Genomic DNA, 21,741 nt, shown 5'->3' on the forward strand with positions numbered 1-21,741 from the left:
ACATGAATGCAAACTTGTGTATTCATATTTTGGGCATGGATCTGTGCAGCGTGCAAAAAAAAAAAAGACTGGAACTAGGATATAGTTTATATTTAGAGCCAAATTCTGCTCTCGGTTATACCAGTGCAATCCTGTTGAAGTTTCTGGTGTTGCATGGTAGGTATGGGCAAAATTTAGCCCTTAGTTAAACAAGGTAACAGGAGAATACAAATATGTATGAGATTTCCAAGACCATTCATTAAACATATTGCTAATTATTAAGACTTTTTTTTTATTTAGAACATAAAAGGGAACATATATCACACTGAGAAAAATACAACAATAGTATTAAACATAAAGAGGAAAACAGGAAAAGATTTAGAAAGGTTTATCTTTCTAACAGGATTTATAGAGATAGCTAGGCATCCTTTTTTATCTAATGTATGAATTGGCTTTACAATGGTACTGATTCAAAAAACAAGCTTTATGTATGTGATCTCTATTAGGAGCTCCTTTCCCAGGATTTGGGGAGTCTTTAAGCAAAAATGACATCCATTTTTGGTAGGAGGAGAATCATTTAAAAATATTTAAACCTTTTTTTTAATCACTCTGGTGCTAAATTGGTTGGCATAGAAAATTGAAGTTTGACATGGAAACAGCCATCTTTGAGAAGAAACACCTTTGAACCAGTATTCTAGTGAAAATTTGCTTTGGTTTGACCAAGTTCTGAGTCTTTGTTATTATACATCCTGTATGTGATTCTATTTGTCTGACATACATGGGCTAGGGTATAACACTGAAATATATGGGATATAAGCACATATTTAAAGTTAAATGCTTTCCTCATTTGAGATGTATGGTGTCAATCCTGTAAGGTGCTCTGTGCAGCTAGGCTTGTTTGCCTGCCCAGAGCTACATTATCTTCAAATTGTAGAAGGAAAGGTATCATATTGTAATGTGCAGTTAACTTAACTTTAACATATGCAACCTTAATTTGCAGTTTCCTGACCCTTGCCTCTCATTTCTTGACATTTAGAAGCTTGACCTTGCAACTTCAGAGTCCTCTTATAATTCTTTTGGAATAGTAAGTAGTTTTCTCAAAACTAAATCGTGCCTTTCTTTTGTTGTCTTGTGTTGGCCCTTTTTGCTTGCTGTAATGTACCACTTTTCTATCTTCTCAAAGGTCTGATTTGTGCGGTCCTTTCAAAACAGGTCTTTAAATGTATCAGCAATGGTGAAAACGAACATGAGGAAGAAGACTTTCATACAAAAGATGGCACAGTCCTTCTATAAACAGTAGTTTTATTTAATTAATATCCTGAGAGAGGTACTATTTCTCTAGCCCCTCTGAGCATGTTCCTGATAAAATAAAATACCTTTTGCATGAAGCTGGGAAGCCCATTTTGGATACGTGGTCTTTCGAGTGTTTGAGAATCCTCGTTGCTTATCAGAAGGGGCTTCCTCATCCCAAAATACAGATAGTCCTTTTTAAGAAATGGATTTCCTCTTATCAATCTCTTTTGCTTATAAGGAGTATAGGTAATGTCCCTCATCCTTTTGAGACTGGAGACAACATTTTCTTTTTCCCTCAGGCTAGCATATTTATTATTTGAATGTGATGCCATTAATTCTTGATGAAAGTTTGCCAGAAAAGACTCCTGTTGATAGCTCAGTTTGTGCTTGTTAATGTGATTCTCAGAAGGGCTATTGATATCCTAGTGCACTGTAGCCTTTGTCTTCAGGGTTTTAGATATTTGCTTTTTTGCAAGGAACCACACTTTACTTCTTATCTCTAAATATTTATTTCAACTTTTGATGTATAAATCTCCTTTCAGAATTTATTGAGTATACAGGTTTAGCTTTTCATGTTGCCCTGAATGGTTAATATCTCCTCTTATTCATTTTCTGGCTCACTTTCTTAAAGCTCTTAGATAGTGTTTACTTTAATCAAGTCTCCAGTTGTCCGTGGGACTTGAACTTCATGGGACAACCCATAGGCCACTTGTTACTTAATGACTCCTGTTTCTTTTTAAATACAGTGACTTCAATCCTGAGCTACATCAGTTCTGCTTGTACTATACCAATGTCAGAAAGTGGCCCTGAAGCCAGTTCAATTAGCTGTGCAAGAATCAACCCAGTATAGGGAGATCTTCTGGTAGCATAGAGCTGGCATAAAGGCTCCTCTGCTATTGCTGGTGTGGGGGTATGGACGTTGTCGCTGCAATGGCTCCTTGGGGGATTGTTAGACACCAACAGAAGTTAGAGCAGTCCAGAGAATGCTTTAAGTTGTTCCAAGGGAACCAGCTTGGCACACAGTCAAACCAAGATCAGGTGAATAAAAAAAGCTACCTTTGCACCCACATTTCTTGAGTTATACTGAGCGCCTCTTGACCACAGCTGAAAGGTCATAGTCAATATTTCTTCAGACTGCTACTATGGCAAGGAGACTCAGTGTGTTGTATATGACTAACTTTCCTTTTATTATTATCCTTATCCCTGAATATCAGTTTCAAATCACCTTATCTTCTTCGTTCTTCATTTTTCTCACAGTGGAGCTATTTTTCATCATATAAATGTCAAAATGCCTCTTATTTTTTATTTTTATTGAAAAGAAATAGCAGAAACCTGTTTTCTGTTGTTTTTAGAGATGAATCCACAGGTCAGCCAAAATAGAATCCAAATAGAATCTGGTCAAGTGGAGTCTATTATTTACTGTATTCAATTTTTTTCTGTGCCTTTGATTTTAGGACAAGCTTTTAAAAAGTGAGTGCCTAAATTAGGCTCCTAGATCAATATTTAGGCACCTAAATGTGTGGCTTAATTTTCAAAAGTACTAAGCATTTAACAGCACCTGTTAAAGTAAGTGGAAGTAGTTAGATGCTCAGCACTTTTGAAAATCAGGCAGTTTATTTGGAAGCCTAAACTTACATACTCACTTCTGAAAATTCTGGCCTTATTCTCAGACTAGTCATTTGATCAGAGCTGTTGCCTCTTGGGCTGCTGTTAATGTAGCACTAACTAGAAAGAGGTCAGTCCACATATGGTAAGACTTGTTCTTAGCTCTCTTTTTAACTGGGATTTATTAATGTATTTTCATTTCTTGGGTGCTTCTTATTAGTCTACCAGAGAGAATTTATGGAGAAAGCAACACTTATAGAAGGTGAAAGCTAGGTGGTTCTTTGAGTACATGTCAGTGTGGATCCCACTGATGGAGTGCATATGCCTCAGGCGTGGGAGACTGGATTCTTTTGGCTACCAATGTCCATCAAAGGCTTGTTGGTTGGGCCTACAAATTTACCTTACTTGTGAACTCAACTGTGAAAATTGAGTTAAATTTCATAAAATGTCACAATAACCTATAACAACAAATGTTGATGAGAAAAGGTGCAAAAGGGAAAGACAAAAAGGCCTACTGATATAACTCAAGGGTTGTGTTAAGATCATGCCTGGTAATCAAGAAAAGTGTGGGACCAGAAACCAATGGATCAAAATTGGTGTGTCAAAAATTAGAGCTTTACCATTGTTGCTGCCAACTCCACCTATCTGGGACCCTGCGATCCAACATGATGCTATTTGGCCTACATTGACCTGATCCTGAGAGATGTGCTGACCAGACTGGGCTCTGGCTCCGGCTAATCCCAACCACCACCTGGGATGTGAGACTTTGTTCTCATCTCACCCTCATCTCCCTTTGTGTTCTTCCTTTCTCCACCTTGTTTCTTCTCTTCCCTATGCCTCTCCTTTTTCCTTCCATCTAATAAGAGTCAGCCAAGACTGTGTATTTTGCAACACTGCTATTAGTCTGTGACCAATGAAGCAGTTAAAAGCAGTGCCCTAAACAGCCTGATGCTGGTACTAATTTGCCACATCTCAGATAGGTTAATAAGACCATGAGCCATGCCTGTGTCATTCCAGCAGTGAGATTGAAAGTGAGAATCAACAACAGAGATAGAAACTGTATTTTCTTCTTTGCTGTTTTTTTCTTTCTCTTGCTGTTTTAGTTATGAATTAGAATCAGACTTTAACAACAAGAGCTTCAGCCCATCTCAATTAACTCCTCCTCCCAGTTTTTCCTTCTCGTTTGTATTTTTAATAAAATATTTTTTAAAACTGTGTTTGTCTTGGTATTAAGCAGGCTGAGGTCTCTGTATAGCAAATCCCAAACCTTATTTAAAGGTGTTGGACAGTGACAGCATCATGTTAATGCCTTTGACTCTTTGGACCCAGTAATTCCATCAAAATTAATACAACAGGCCACATGTACACCTTTGCTTCCTTATGTTCCCGTGCAAGTGGCTGTGGCCCCAACTCACTGGAATGTTAGCGGAAGCTGTTCTCATTTTAGATTTCTGAAAACCTTCAGAACAGCCTTTAATTTCAACATCATGTATTGAACAATCCTCATCTGGATCACCCAGGCCCCCCCTTCCATCCCTCACCATGGTACAGACTCCCTGTACTTCAAGAAGGACCTTGAGATGGCAGATTGAACACACTAATTCTTCTTAAAGACAGGCACAGCAGATGCCTGTTTTACCTGGATGAATCCCACATCCCAAGCAGGTACTCAGTTTGCCTCTCATTCTGAACTCAAATTCAAAAGATGCAAGACTGAAACTCCATCTCTTAGAACAATTTATGAGAGTGGTGTCAGCTGCAGAAGACTTGGGCTCCATTGATTAGATACTCTAATGGTCAAACCTGCACTATCCAGTGCTCCATTGAGCTGGCAGATGATGCCCAAGACCTTAGTGGAGAAGTCTACACTGAGTAAGTAATCAGCACCAACCATGGCACTAGACCTATCAAGACCATCAACATTGAAGGCGATGCCCCAGATGTCAAAGCAGGGCACAGAAAGAGGATGCCCAGAACACAGGGGCAGGAGAAAGAGCACAATGTCCTCTCACATATAGAGATGCAGAAAGGCATCGGGGGAAGAGGGGATAAATCCTCCAAAACTCATTTGGCACTGAAGATGAGCAAAAAGGAATAGACTACATGGCAGCAGACTCCATTGGTACCTTGCCCAGTGCATCATGCTCCTGTTCAATCACATTCCATTTTCACATGCATTCTAGTGTTAGATACCTGCAGGGCCTTCTTCAGACCTGCCCCCTGGTTAGTGGCCCAACTCCAACCTGAGTCCTCAGTGGGGTCCTCCTTTGGCTCACGGAGCCCCATTTCGAACCTCTGTCAGATTGTTTATTATACCACCTTACCATCAAGCCAGCCTTCTTAGTTGCCATCACACCAGCACAGAGTCAGCGAGATCCAAGCTGGACTGCTGTACTAGTCACTTTAGAGGGACAAAGTGGTGTTAAGACCACACCCAGAGTACATTCCCAAGCAGTCTCAGAATTCTACCTGAATCAGTCAGTGACCTTACCAGTCTTTCTCCCGAAACCTCACTCTTCTCCACTAGAAAAGAAACTTCACAGTCTGGACATCTTCAGAGCTTCACGCTCTTACCTAGATAGTACTTAATTCCTTCTCTTTATGGTCAGATCAGGTGTATTGAAAGATCAAGCAATCTCTTCCCGGGGACACTCAAAGTGGATTGCATAGTGCATTTCCACCTGTTATCACTTGGCTCGTGAGTCTTTCTCCCCAAACCTCAAGGCTTTCTCCACTAGAGTACAGGCAACATCATCAGGCTGCATCATAAATATGCCAATCTTGGAGATTTGCAAAGCAGCCACGTGGAGTAATCCACTGACCTCTGTTAAAGATTATGCACTTGACATGGCAGCCAGGGCAGATGCCAAGTTTAGAATCTTTGTTTGATTGATCAACTATGACTGCTCAGTCACACAATCTGGAAAAAGATACTACTTGCCTATCATGTAGAGTGGGATCCACGCTGACACATACTCAAAGAGAGAATGGTTACTCATTCTATAGTAACTGTAGTTCTTTGAGATGTTGTAGTCATCATGGATCCCTGGATCTGTCCTCCATTCCTGCTTTTTTGAGGCCTTAGCAACACAGACTTTGAATTGTGAAGAAACTGAAGAAGATTGCAGCTGCCCTGCCTGTTATGCCCTCGCACAAGAATATGGCAAGGTCCCAGTAGATAATGGTACCCAAAACAATCTGGTTTTGTGCTCACGAGGTTCATGGGCACCTACTGTGGGATCCACTGACTACATCATCTTGAAGAACCACAGTTACTGTAAGGTAAGTAATTATCCTTGCTCCTTTGTATGGAGCAGATAGACTTTTCTTCTTTCAAATAGAAGGAATTATACTCCTAAATCTTTAGGAAAATGTGTGTCTATGGTAAATTGAATTGCTGTACATGTGTGGAATGCACTTGCTTGTGAAACATTACTGCAGATAAACATGCTGTTTCCAAAATATTTACTGAATTAGGAATTTAAAACAATGTAATAAAAACTATGTGATGTTGATGTTTGGTTTTGTCAGTAAGAGTAGTGCAAGGTGCCACATGCCGGCGTATTTGTATGTTTTGTTGATCCCGTTTTCAGTGTTCCTGAGTTATCCTGTACTGGATTTTTATGTTTAAGATGTACCAGTATAGCAGAGGGAAAGCTTACCTCTAAACAATTCTCAGTCTTCTGGTTTGTGATTTGAATGCTGATGCACAGTGTTAGTAGCATCTGGTGTACTATTTATGGAAAAGAGCAAAAATTATCAGAGAATAGAGAGAGGAAAAAATTTAAGTAGAGATCATTTTTGTTGTATTGCTGTTTTATGTACACACATGCCAGATGCATAACCTTATAATAAAGCAATATAGTGTGATAACAGATTGCTTGTTCAGTATATATGCAGTGACACTTTAAGAAAACAAGTAAGTTAGGGAAATTTACAATAGCAGAGCTTTACGCCCTGAAAACATACTTGACAATTTGCCACAATGGACTGCACTGAGCGTTGTCTTTCTCTGAGTGGTCAAGGTAAGTCGGACTAGTGAGCTTTTGCTTACATCCCACTTGAGCAGGCATGAATGGTTAATAGAACTCAGCATTTTTTAGCCCAACCAGGTTATCTCAAGGCTTCTGTTAAGTATCCTAGTCTTGATCTTTCTTCTAGAATGTTCACTGTTGTGGTTTTCCCAGTTTCATTAGGTTTCTCCCTTAATGGGAGGCCAAAGAATGCTCAGGGACAAAATCTGTGTGCCCATTCCTGGTGAGGCTGACTCTGTGTCATGCCAAAAGTCTTAAACAGTGCACAGGTATCACCAAGGTATCAAAACCTCCAAGCCACTTAGCACAACTGCAGCTGGAGAAGAGCAGCCTTTCACCATATAAGATTCTCTAGTCCAGTTTGGCCTGTGTGTGATCTTAAAAATGGAACTCATCTCTAAGACCTATTTCTTCCCTCTTCTTTTCTCCCAAACTTATCTTCTCTGATAGCCAGGGCTTTTGTGGCAGTCAAGGGAGTTAGACCTCATCAGCTTTGTCAGGCAGAGTGAACGTAACCTTAACTCACCTGTCATCCCTTTCTTACTTGGTCATTCAAAACAGATGTACTGAAGTCTGTCATATTGATAAGGACTGTTTCTTCGAGGAGGTTCCTGACTGGATAGGCATTTTGTCCTTAAAGAGCTTCTAAAGCTATCCCAAAGTATCACAAAGGTATGAAAACTAAACACTTTTGCACTACCTAAGACAGGACAGTAATCTCATAAATGTTGAGAAAAAGTCAGATTATTCTGTCCAATATATTCTCTCCCCCTAATATCCTGGCTGATTTCCAATTTGTAGGATATATAGTGTCAGAATACTTGCGCGTTGCCTTTCAAGTTTCCATATACCTGTGGCCATGCTGTACTAACTGTGACCCGCAGGGCAGTTTATTTGGAGGGGAATTTAACCAAATGCAAACTTACAGCATTTCTAATAGTAGTGGATACCCCTTTAGGGAACTCATCTGCTAAGGGCAAGTTCTTTTGGCCCTAAGGGAGCCAAATGATTGCCTAAGATGATCCTTTGGTCATGCCTTCTATGGGCTGAAGCAGAATTTGGACCAACTAATAAATATTGTTGCCCAGCATCCCCTCATGGTGGTGGCTTTGGGATTTGAATCTTTCAAAGGGAATTTCTCTGTCCAATCTCTATTTCATTTCTTGTTCTTTCTTGAAGTGCAAGTCTGACAGTGCTCAGGAGAAATGGTCTTGCTTTGAGTCCACACAAAAGTTCCCGATATGAAACAAAACAAAGCTCCTGTTTGCCCCCATAAGAGTTCTTTTAGGCACAGCAATATTAGGACTAGTCTACATTGGAGATGCAGCACGTCTGGTGAAGATGCTCTGTGCTCACGGGAAAGAGGTCTACTGTCAGGATAACAAATCCACCTCCACAAGAGACTCTAGCTATGTCGGCAGGAGAAATGACGTAAGTTATACCAAAGTAGGTGGTAGTGTAGAGCTGGCCTTAGTCTAGTCTGACTATTCATTCGTAGTAACTTATCTAAAGAGGCAAAAGAGAAACTATTCTCTTCAGATTAAGCTTGTTGTTCCTTTGGATGGAGAAAACCCCTCTTCTCCCTAAAAATAGGAAAAGGTGGTAAGCCTTTTTGGGGATACTGTGAAGTCACTAAGCTTTCCCCAGTGAGTCTACTCTGATTATGGTTCTAATTATTCCAGATAAAAGTTATTTACATTCTATTGAGTGAAATGAATTTATTTCTGTAGCCAGTTTGCCTTCCACTAGGGTTCTTTATCTCCCAACCTATAGGTATATCTTTTTGTAAGTGCTATGGATTTCCTGGCTGGGAAACCCAACGGGAACCTTAGACAACCAGTGTTGGCTTTTTAAAATTCTGCAGTTTCATTAGTCACTCTTTCCTGTACAAACACAAACCCATGTAGAGAATGATTTTGTCTCTTGGAAGAATATGCAAGAAAAAATCTGATGTGCCAGTTCAAACAGTAGGTCTCTATTCTATTGGGTGAAATTCACCCCTGTGCAGAAGGCCAGCACAATGACCTATGCACCATTTATGTCACATTTAATCCCTCAAAATTGGGCTTAAGTGGAATTTAAATTCTGCACCTGGCTATGTTTCATCTATTGTGCATATTATCATCCTGCAACCAAAGTAAAATCATTCAGTTTGATTTCCTTATCCAGCTTTTGTTACCTCACCTAAATACCAGTTTTATTTATGGGCTAAAGTTTTGTTTGCTCATTTTAATATGCTGCATACAAACCTGACTATTTGACTAATGCGAGTTCATCTTTATGTATAAAATTCCATCCTCATGAGTGGATCAGAGATGAGGAGTCATGACATTGTTTCTCTTTTACAACTTGGAAAGTGCCTTCTCTAGATTTTTTTCCTGTTCCAAATAAGGATGTCTGTTTTCTGAATACCTAGGTCCCAGGGGATCTCGGCAAGGAAGTGTGATCGGACTGAAACTGGGCACCCCAGTTTTGAAGTTTGTCAAAATGCAGGCGATGTTAAATGCAAAAGAGATTGCATTCCCTTGGGCAGACTAAATGATATGCTGCAGACACCTTAGATGCAGACACCAGGTTCATGGATGGTCACATGTGTATTCGCATCTAAACTGTAACGTTAAAAGTCACAACTGAGCAATAAGTAATCCAGAATGCCAAGTTGTTTGTTGACACTCCCTAAATGACATGTTTTCCAAGATCCTGTGAAATTGCATTGCAGCTTGGGAAACATGTAATACTGTTCTCACATTTCTCATGGAAGATTACAGGAAATTGCACCCATGTTTCACACATCAGGACTCAAAAATTACCAGAGATTTACCCTTGAGCAGGAAAACCTCAGAACCAGGTGACTTGCCCTTATCCCTTGCATATTAAGTCTTCAACAAGAAGTCAAATAAGCCACTGGATCTGCACATGGTGGGCCAGATTCAGAGGTGGTGTAAACGGTAATGTACACTACACATTGTTAAATAGTTATAATTTACTCACTGATAGTGTATGAGGATGGGATTGTAGCAGGGGAAATAGCCAACAGGAAGGTTTAAAACAACACAGAGGGCCCTTTTATCACTTTCTTACACCCTTCTGTTGGTTGCTTTTCCTGGTTTAATGCTTGCTAGTATGTAAATTGCACTTCTGTTTATACTGGTTTAGAGATGTATAATTATCACCATTATTTATGTTACCTCTGAACTTGGTGAGGTGTTTCACAGGAACTCAAATTCTTTTCTGATATTACAATTTAGGATATGTAGATACACATAAAATCCTAGACACAGATATGGAGCTAACTATGGGTTGAACACTAACCATGTGCCAGGGAATTATCAATATGAAAACTCTTCCCACAATCCTCCTAGAACCAGAACCACAACATCTAGGTCAGAAGTTTGTTTTGCTTTGAGAATACAAACAGCCATGCTTATTATTGCTTTAGGGTTTTTTGTTTTGTTTGTTACTTGTTGATAGGTGCTCATTATTTCATTGTATTCAATCATTTCCAGGTACTGTTTTCCATGAGTGAGTTTGACTGATGGATAATTCTTCATGCTTACACAGTGTAGCAGACTGCACAGTTACTGCTGTGAGAGGTGGCGGATATCATGCAAGCTGAGCTATTTGCATTAGGAATGGAGTTATGGAAGTGAAAGCATGATTTGATTGCTAATACAAATCACATCAACTCTGTAGCAAGTCTGAATGCTCAGTAGTCTCACTTCAGTGTGTCTGGTGCGTAGCCTTCCAGCATGAGTGTATATTTTAATGTGTTGTGCAAATGATGAATTATATGTAAAATAGAGGTGGGGAAATCGTATCATATATATGCAAATTATATAGGGACTTGCTTGCTAATCATGTGATAGTTAAATATCTTTCCATTGTTAATACCTCATTTTAAATACTTAATTTGGCTGTTAGGGTAATATCAAAGCCCAAAGCAACTATTATTTTATTTAAATATTATTTAAAATATATATATATATATATATATAATATATATATATATATATATATATATATATATATTTAAAAAAAATGTATTAGAAGTGAATGCCTTCAGGGTCTCCTTGTGGATAACTTAAAAAGTCTTTGTGTGTTAAATGAAAAATCAGTAGGCAAGTTCTCCATGGTGTGGACTTCTGTCTTTTGAGTATTAAGGGGAAAGTGAAGGGTGCTCATATTATTAAAATCAGATAATGTAGTTATTGTGTATGAACAATCACCATTTTTCAGCAAGAGGTTCCAATAGGATTTTTCTGTTTCATTCTTCCACTATTTCAGACCTAATGGTTCAGCTGCTTGTTTTCCAGGTAGTGAGACAAATTCAAAAGCAATCCCCGACATCTTTCAAGTCTTTTCAGCTTCGTTTTATCACTTCCCAAGTTCTATCATTTGTCTCCAACAGTGGCAAGTGAAGAGCCATGAATGGTCAACAGAAACATCAGTGCTATTTTCTTTCTTTCATTTATAGCTAATTTCTGAATTGGGGATATAATGAAAACACTGAGTTAAGTATGTATTTCATATAATTTGTTTCTACTCAATTGCCAGCATTTTGGTTCAGCTGCAGTAGTGACAATCACAACTGCTTTAAAATTGATTAGACAATTTAAGTTGAAATTTAACTCTGGATATGGTAGAGAGAGATAAGCTTGTGAATAGGAGCATAAAGCATTAATCTTGTGGTTCTCCAACTGATGTCAGTGAAGTTGGCATTTCGTGTTTATTCTGTGGCTTTGAGCATAAGATTTTAGTCTTTCAAAGTGTGAACAGTACACAAATTAGTAGCTTCCTTGTCTTCTCGTGAAAGGATCAGGAATTCCTTGGACTGTTTAATTATTAAATAACTAAACTCAGACTTTGTGAAAACGGATGTTTCTGAAGTGTCTGGTCTCTAGTTCCAGGGGAAGACATTTCCCATTATGTGACACTGGTGATCGGGTTCATTTGGTTGTTAGTCTTTTCTTTTGAATTTTCACCTGGAGGACATGTTACAACAGTATTGTTCTCATTTTTCCCTGTTGCCGTTCCCAGTGTTGGAGCATCAGGAAAATGCAAAATGAAAGGGGTAGCTTTAAACAGAAGCTGCCTCATTTTATTTTTCAATTTACAGCTCGCCATTCCAGCATTATGTGGGTTATTTTCATTTTTGCCTCTAAGTGATGTTTCAGCAAGGAAAGATCAAGTCATCCATAAAGAACTGACAGAGAGGCAAATACGAAAACAGCTGGCTATGAAACCACAGTGGTAAATTCTTTTTAATTGTGATTTTGGACTACCTCAGAGTAGTACCTTAAATAGAAATTTACAAGTGTGATTGGTCAGTTGTAGAACCTCGCATATTCATAATGCCTGTGCTCCAGTTAAGTGTGTAGGCTCCACTTGAGTCCCACTTAGCTTTTGCATACCCCTCATACTACCCCTCAAGAGGGGTAAATTTCATCAAACGTGTAGAAGCAACTTGGGTGACAATATTGAAAACAACTTCCAAGTTCCCAACGGTGAGATCTGTTCCTCTCGGAGACTGTTCTGCAGTTTATGTAGTTGAAGCCCCATTGCTTGAGTGGTTTAAAACTGGACTGAACAGCATTAGAGAAAACATTGTAAGAAGCAGCCCTTCACTAAATGGCAGGAAAATAGACAAACTAACATAAAAGGTCTTTTCCATTTCACTTTCGTCTGCACTGAACCTTATGTCAGTCTTATAAAAGTGAAATAATTATTCTGGGTGCAAAGAACCAAACTAAGGAATATGTCCAGTTAACTAATCTAGTATAATATATCCAGTTTACCGATAAATAAAAATATTTTGAGGGTGGGTGGATATTGTAAAAGAAACATTGAAATAATTCTCACAGTGCACAGCTGCAATAAAATGGGAAAACTACCACCTTGTACTAGCAGAGTTTTTGAATACAAATTGAAACTGTATATTGAATGTATTATATTTAACCATTGCCCTCTAGTGGATGGGATCAGAACTTGCTCGACTGTGTGTCATGCTCAATATTGCTAATTGCAGAGGCTTTTATCTTGCAGTCTGATCTTTGTGGATGTAAGGATCCATCTGAACAGATCCACTGCAGGATTTGGAGTCTGAGTTAATACTTGGGTTCAAATGGCAGGGGCTGGCACTTTTGGAAAGCGAGGATCTGAGTCTATTCCCACTGTTGCAATGTTGTTCTGAATGGCCATGGTGTAAAGCACTGTGGCAGCCATGAAGTTCATAGGTGGCAATAGATTTGTGAACTACAAAATACTTTTAGATTTCAACTGCAATGCTGCATATGTGGTATTGACCACTGCACCAAAGAAAAAATATGGCTGCTGTGAAGGAAGTATATATAGACTGTCCAATATGATACCAGTTCTTGATAATATAACATGAGGAAAAAGTTTAGTTGGTCTTCTTTTCTTTGGAAAAGAGGAGACTTGTAGTTGTCTTAATAAAAACTACTAAATTAGTGAAGAGATGGAATGACAGTTGATTGAGATAAATCTTTCATACTTGTAAGGTCTTAGATAACTAAGGATCTTAATGTAAATATTAGAAAATTAAGGGTCAATATGGATTCAAAGAGAGCCATTGCATTCATTAAACAGAAAATGAAAAATAGGAAAGAAAATTGGCAGGATTAGCTCATACAACTTCAAGAGACACCTAGGTTTGCTTCTGGAGAAGGAATGAATTGAAGGATTTAATTTTTGAAAAAAGAAGGAAGGTGCCATTCAAATAAACCAGATAAGATCTGATTGATGCCTTGATAGCCTTTTCCTGTTACTAAAGTGTTTTACATACTTAGGAGTGTTTGTTCTGGAAGTCTGGTCTTAATGAAGAGTTTGAGTCAATAGTGAAACATGAAATATTATGACAGGTTTCAGAGTAGCGGCCGTGTTAGTCTGTATTCGCAAAAAGAAAAGGAGTACTTGTGGCACCTTAGAGACTAACAAATTTATTAGAGCATAAGCTTTCGTGAGCTACAGCTCACTGCATCCGATGAAGTGAGCTGTAGCTCACGAAAGCTTATGCTCTAATAAATTTGTTAGTCTCTAAGGTGCCACAAGTACTCCTTTTCTTTTTATGAAATATTATCATGTTCATAAACTGTATCTCTTCATTTTTTTCTGACGTAGATAATAACATATAAAATATACATTTGCAATTCAGATGGGGGAATGCAGTGCCCTGGGGGAAAGACCAGATCTCCAGAGCCATCATCAGCAAAAGAGTGGGGTGAAATAATTACATGATAAAGTAGAATGTCATGGCTTAGAATATTTTTTTCAGTCTCTCACAAGACATTATTGTTTGCAGGAGATGCGTTAATTGTATTTACAACTGCATGGTTGTTAATTTAGGTATATTAAACTCAATATTGAGTTAAGAAAAGAAATAGCAGTTTGCACTACACAAATGTTGACACTAGGAGTAGAATGTTTGCAACTTCAGTAGAAAAGGTATTTTTAGAAAAAAAAATACTATTTTTGGAAAGCAGCCTTTTTTTTCGTAAGTGACTTTTGAACCTCAGAGGAGGGAAAATAATCTTTTTTCCCCCCATGCATTTGTTTTTTTGGAAACCCCTATTTCTACAGTCACATCAATCTAAAACAACTACCAGACTTGGAATTATAAAGGTTCAGCTTTCAGTTTCAACGCTGCACTGGTACAGGTTGTCAAGGCTTCTGCTACTTTTACGATCCTGACAGTCTTTTTCATTTAACTCTTCATATATGGTATTAGTGGCTATCCTTGTGCAGCTTGTTGTGGGTAGCACTTATTTGTTTTTAATATTTTGGTTCCAGCATTTTGATGCCATGTTAAATATATAAAATTATTCATTTATCTTAATGTCTGTGTTTGTGTGCGCATTGTCATAAATGAATGCAGTGCTCATGAAAGGTGTTGGATGCACAAATCTCGGGACTCAAGTCTTTCATCCGCAAACACAGCATAGGCAGTAGTGGCACAAGCTTACCCAGACTGCTCTGCTAGTGTGCCTCAACCCTGACCTTGAGGGACAACAAACAGGAGTGAAAGGATAAATTTAGTCACTGTGCCCATTCAATCCTCGGCTTCTCTGCTGTGTCTGATAACTAGTGTCAGTTGTGATGGTGCTTTCTGGTGATGTGGATTCTTCACTAGAAACTGGCTCTAGACCGCTGCCTTATTTCACTTCGGGCACTGAAATGCCATCAGATGATAATGCCTTTAATTCAATAGCAACCTCAACTGGATTGCAATTGAGACCACGTTGCACAGTGGGCATGGGGAGCTCAGCAACACCCGGTAGCTGTTCAATACCTGGTAAGATCAGGCTGTAAAGGTGAAAGGTTCTGTATCCTGGTACTAATCCTGGGATGCTACGGAGTTTAAAAATCAGCAGGTATTTAAACTCATAAGACAAAATTAATTTAAAATAGTTAAGAACTGTATTTACAGAGGGGTAAGGGGTATGACAGCAGTATACTTTGGAACATCTTATTATACAGAACATTGTAGGTACTGATGACTTTTGGATCTCCTGTTTCCTGTGGTGTGGACTTTATAGGAAAAGTAGTGTAACTTATGACGGAGGTATGTGTTTGCCCATTTTATCAGGAATTATTTACATGTCAGCTCTGCTGCTGGATTTTCATCATGTGTTGGTGATTACAGATTTTAAAAAAATATTTTAACAAACATTAAAAATAATTTTGAAATGAGTGTCACTTTCTGACAAAGTTAGAAAAATCCACTGATACACTTTTAGGTATGCCAGGGAACCCTTAAAGACAAATGAGTACTTGGTAGAGTTCTGTTTTGAGTCTTTGTGTAAGGAACACAGGCATAAGGCTAGGATCACTATTTGCGATATTTAGTTCAGTTTTGTATACTTAAATAGAGAAAATATTACTTAAAATTACTTCCAAGTATTTTCAGTGCACATTTAACATCATAACTTGTATATTCATTTTATGTAGGGAAAGCAAAAGAACCAGTAGTACATGCACCTGAAACATTCACACTGTTTCAAAGGACTCTAGAGAATACAAATGGGCATATACAGACACAGCCCGTTGGCAGCAGGGACATAGGCACCTGTACTGGTTTTCACTTGTATGAGGTCCAGAAGAATATATCTTACCTCACTGCATTAATCCCTTTTCTGTTAGTTTCCATCACCAAACAGAACCATTTCTGACACAGGTCGCATTTGTGGTAGAATGGGCTACATGTGCCTCTCCTTGATCACCCTCTTCCCCACTTTGTTGATCTGTTGGGGCCAATATGTATAGGCTATAGAAATCCTTCACGGGAGCATGGAGCTGCCTGTGTTAGTATGGCACATCCCCATGGAACATGGTTTGCCCAGTTAGTGGCATGGTCAGGCCCCCCAACTGACTATTATTAGTGTGCTGTGATCAAGGCACACACTAACCACTCCCACCAGTCAGACAGCTCTAGGAGCCTCCATATGACCAGCACCTCTCCGTATCCCCCCCCAAATGTAGAGCATGGCTCCAGTGAGCACAGGCACAGTTCGTCCTTTAAATGCAACTGGTGGAGCTTTCAGAAGCTTTTCAACTGCACAATGATCATAAAAGACAGTGGCACCTATTACACCACAGTCAGCTATCTGAAATCTCATATGGTAGGAAGCATTTCCCATGGACAGACTGAATTGTATTTGAAAAGAAAGTTATTAATACTGGTTGGTATTTCTGCTTCTATTGCCAGCTTGCTGGAACATGACATGATTTGTGATATAAGCTGCGCATGATTTCTGAGCCTTGCTTTTTTTCCTTCTTTCATGTGAATATCATGTATTGGTCTTGCTCCTCTCTCTGCTCCCTTATCATGGTCTTAGATATTCCAGTGTACCAGGACCCTTCACCCTGTCCTGTACCGCTTAGGCACTTAACAGGCTAGACGTTTCTATTGTTCATTGCATGTGTGTTTATTTGAAGATTACAAAGAAAGCTAAAATATTTTTACTGTGGTTTTAATTCTTACATCTGCCATACCCCCTAACATTATAATTGTGTGATGATATCAATTATAATATTTATCAGAGAAACACAGCTAACAAATCAGAGGTTGTCATATTCCATCTTAGATTCCTAAATTCTGCTCATATTACACTTGTATTTTAAATTCCTAATGAACAGCTTAACATTTTACTAATATGAACAATCAGGCCCAAATTTTCAAAAGCCTGTGAACAGGTTTTGTCTGGGACCAACAGTAAATACATAGTACTGATGCATAAGCACAGATATGGGATTTGCACACATAAAACAACCTCTGCTTTACTGCATAAACTTGGTGTGCACTTCTGTAAATTTAGATCATGGTGTCCAAAGTCATGTACTTCGTCTAGATGGAAGGACATCTGGGTCAAATTTCAGTGGCGTTGCCATCAGGCAGCCGGAGCAATGCTCCAGCAGCAGTTTTATTGATGCAGGATGGGACCACAGCTTAAAATGGTCAGGCCATGCCCCTCCCTACCGTCTCCCAAGCACTGGATCCTATGAAACTTTCAGCAAGGGCAAAAACCTTTTGCCCTCCCACTAGCCTCCCCTAATTGGTACCACTGCCTCTAACCCCCGTGCGTTTGTCAGTGGTAATTCCCCCACACTCCTTTTTTCTCATCTCTTTGTCTTTCTCCCCATCTTTATCTACTTGTTTCTTATCCTTTTCCTTCACACCACACTATCCTTCTATCTTCACTGTTTTTTAGCTCTCTGTGCTGTGTCCTTTTCTCTGTTTTCCTCTTGCTCTTTTCTGTTATTGATTTACATCCCTCTACAGTCTTATGCAATGTGAGTCTGGCAAAGATCACCTCATCCCTTAACACTTGCTGGCAGTGCCACTGCAGGGAAGCACTGGCTAGGCAGGAGTGCAGGGAAATACCTAATTTTAGTTCAAGTGTTGCTTGTGGGGTCAGTGGACAATTTGTTCTCTCTCTCTCTCTCTCTCTCTCTCTCTCTCTCTCTCTCTCTCTCTCTCTCTCTCTCTCTCTCTCTCTCATATGTGCATCTGTAGAAGTTAGAAGAAGCTTCTTGATGAAACTGCAGTGAGTTTCAAAGTGCAGTTCAAGTGTACAAACATTATAGATAGTCTCAATTCGTCCCTTGGTTCTATAACAATGTAAATATTTGATGCTTGTTGCAAATACGACAGTATCAGATTTTATATTTTTATGCCTCTTGTAAATGTTGAAAGCGTTGTTTTATACTTGATGTTTGAGAATTACTGCTAGGACGAATTCCATTTCTAATCATATTTCTTACATTTGACAGTCAATAACTATGAAATTAAGTCATTTCTGATCCTGTTAACTTTTCACTATTGACCACCAAATACTTCATATGTCTCTAGAAACCATATATGTAGTGGCACAACATCTTTGTTATATAATTTACTATGATCCAGATTGTGGAGCCCTTACTCATGATGATGAGCATTTACTTGTGTGAGTATTTCCACTGACTTCAAGGCGACAGCTCATGTGAGCAGGTGCTTCTCCCCACCCCCACCCCCGAGTATGACTTACAGAATTGGGCCTTAGTGTTGCTCCTAAGATGTGTGTATGTACTTTTGTAAAAGAATGGTTGGAAGGGACCAGTGTTTGCCTGTGATAAAAGTTGACAGTCATAATCCTAGTGCATATTTGTCTAATGCAGTCAATGTTTATTTTTACACAGGGAATAAATCACAAGATAGTGGGATCGCAGAGATGGAGGAACTTCCAGTCCCACACAACATCAAAATAAGTAACATCACATGTGATTCTTTCAAGATTTCATGGGACATGGATTCTAAATCAAAGGACCGTATTACTCACTATTTTATTGATCTAAACAAGAAAGAGAACAAGAATTCCAACAAATTTAAACACAAGGTAATTTTTTTAAAAAATAGCAAACAGTGGAAATGCATGATCTTAGAATAAATAAATGTAAATGTTGTGACAGTCCTTCTGACTGCCCCAGAAAGCCACATGCTGAATTCACTAGAAAGCTAGGATTTTTAATAGAGCTGATTAAAAAATTTCCAACAAAATATTTTTGGAAAAACTTGTTTAAAAGAAATGGAAATGAAACATTTTGATCATGTTAGAACATTCCATGTAATTTGTATTATATTATCATTCAAATTTAAAAATCAAAGCAACAAAAAACATTTCCGTTTTATAGAAATGAAATGTTTTGAGTCAAAATAATTTTTTGAAAATTTCATTTTTCAGGAATGTTGAAATTCTTTGTTTTCATTCCAGTTGAGACCTAAAACAGATTTTGAAACAGCAGAATTTCCTGCAAAACAGAAGTTCTGATTCCCCTACAGCTCTTATTTTTTGTTACACAGTTTGTGTATTGTGCACAGCTGTGTATCCATGATGTCCAACACAACAGCAGTACGTGTCTTCGTGACACAAGACTCGGTAATTGGAATTAACTTTTTGGAAGGTTTCCAGAGGTCCTTCTCCACCTCTTAATGCTTGTTCAGAATGACTTAGCACATGTGCTCACACATTTCAGCAGCTATGACCCGAATACTTACACTCCATTCTTTCCATTAGTTCTCTATACGGTGGTACATTGAACTTGTTTGCACACATGGTGACTGATCCTGTATCCCTCAACTCAAGCAAAACTTCTATTGACTTCACAGTATTGTAAAGTGCTGTTAGAAATGTAGCGGGATGGACTGAGATGGAAGTCAAGGGAGGACAACCTTATCAAAGGCATAATCACCTGCTGATTTAAAATATGTCGGTAGGATCCATAAAAGATGAGTGGTATCAGAGCACAAATACCAATGGGACAAGATCAAAGCATGATATCTTTAACGTTACTCACACCTGTACCAGTCAGGGCTTATAAACTAATGGGGTAATCAGGAAATTTCCGCTAACTTATGTTGACCTTTTTACCTTCAAAAGTATTTTTACTGTGACCATGGTTATATTTGTATTTATAACCCCTCTCTCCTCCTTCATTTTTCCTGTGTCCTTTGGTTTTCCATACTCCTTTGGTTTTATGAGGATGGTTGGAAGTAATGTTTTGTGTGTGTTGTGTACCTGAAAACCACCATTGCAATTTTAAACACTGAGTTTTAAAACATTATCTAGTCCCAATCCTCAGATGGTGTAAATTGGCATAGCTGCATAGACTTCAGTGCAGCTATACCAATTTGTACCACTGGATGATATGACCCATTTATGGTTGTGGCACCAAATAAATTAGAACAGGGTTTCTTGCTGTTTATCTTGCTTTTGCATTGGCAGCCTTTGAAGTTAAATTCCCACTTTATGCTACAAGAAAAAACATACTTTTCTTCTAATAAAATGCTTAGTCAGGTGGATGCTTGACTTCTGGGTATCTCTCTCTTAATTCATATTTTTTTCCTCTAAGCACAAATTAATATAGATGTGTTGATATAAAAGCTGTGACTGTCTAGAAAGGATTAATAGCAAATTAGTGTACCTGTTACTTCAACATTTAAATCAGTTTAGAAACTGTTTTTAGATACAAGTAATGTAATAAGGATAGGCCATTATTTTGTTTTTGTTTTTCTCAGCAATTGCCTAGCTCCTCACTGAGGTAAACTACTTGGTCAAAAGGAAGTGGATAACTGCTTTTGTAAAACAGCAGAGGGGTGTTGGTGTCACTTAATTAAAACGATGGGTAAATAGGATCTGTTTTGTGTTGCTGCATGTAACTTGAAACATGTTGATACTAATTTGGTTAGTGAGCGTGTAGAAGCTGGATTTCTTCTCTTCAGATGGATGGAAATAAGTAAAGTTAGAAGGGTTTTAGTGGAGAATTCCAAGGACCATTATTTTAATAGTTTAATAATAGTACATGTCAAAGGACATTGTGTTTCATTTAGTCTGTCTTTAGTGCTAAGAACAGTTTCAAGCCACCTGCCATATCTACAAATAAGTTTGTTTCAGAAAAGCATGGCACAAGCTTAAGTACTCTGCTAAATAGGAATAGGGGATTACTCAGTGTGTTTTATATGTTGACTCACAACGCCTTCCGTATATTATTATTTGTAATAGTTTATACTTATAGCCCCTTTTCACCAGAGTATCTCAAAGCATTTAGGCAAGGCGAGTAACTTATTATCCCCATTTTACAGGTGAAGAAGCTCAGGCACAGAGAGGTCTACCCTTAAAATTTAGATTGACCTAACTAACATTCACATCCTCTGAGTGGCGTAATTAAGATGACTTAATCCCTGGTGTAGATGCGGCTAGTTTGACAGAAGAATTCTTCTGTCAGCCTAGCTGTTGCTGCAGTTCCTGTAGAGTGGCCATGCCCTGACTGACTTGCTCCGAGTGACAAAGCAGTGAGTAGCAGGGCTAGGAACACAACTCAGTTCTCTTGACTGCTCTACCCACTGATCTATCCTGCCTTTCATTGTGAGGAGGAAGATCTTGACTCCCAGAAAGCCATAACAACATATGCAAATAATAGTTTATTTTTTGAATGAAGTTTTGTTCTTGTTGTGTAGATGGTCATGTAGTCCCTGTGTCTACTCACCACAACGGTGCCTCCTGCTGGCCGTCACAGAGATTAGCTCTGCCAGCCGGTGTGCCCACGCCAGGTGGTGCCTCTCCTATTGTTTCCTCCACCTGCAGACCCGCCTCGGTCCAAGTACCACAGCATGCTTTCCATGACTTGGCCCCCCAGTTGTGTCTCCATCTGGGTTTCCCCCTTCTAGGTATCACTTTCCACCAGTCTAGCTACTTCCCCAGTGGCTCCCTCTTGCTCCCCCCGATCATTGCCAGCAACTACTCTGTCCAAGATGCTACCCTTGCTGTAGCCTGCTAGGAAC

The 21,741-nt window shown here is 38.8% G+C and overlaps 1 protein-coding gene across 1 annotated transcript in view; it reads left to right on the top strand.

Moving 5' to 3' along the window:
- Nucleotides 1–21,741, top strand: part of PHYHIPL (phytanoyl-CoA 2-hydroxylase interacting protein like) — a 54,980-nt gene that overhangs the window by 18,325 nt on the left and 14,914 nt on the right. The window contains exon 3 of the mRNA XM_038411781.2: nt 18,603–18,799. Within this exon, the coding sequence (XP_038267709.1) occupies nt 18,603–18,799 (197 nt within the window). The remainder of the gene's footprint in view (nt 1–18,602; nt 18,800–21,741) is intronic.

This window comes from Dermochelys coriacea, chromosome 7 (genome assembly GCF_009764565.3).
Source record: "Dermochelys coriacea isolate rDerCor1 chromosome 7, rDerCor1.pri.v4, whole genome shotgun sequence".
Lineage (NCBI taxonomy): Eukaryota > Metazoa > Chordata > Testudines > Dermochelyidae > Dermochelys > Dermochelys coriacea.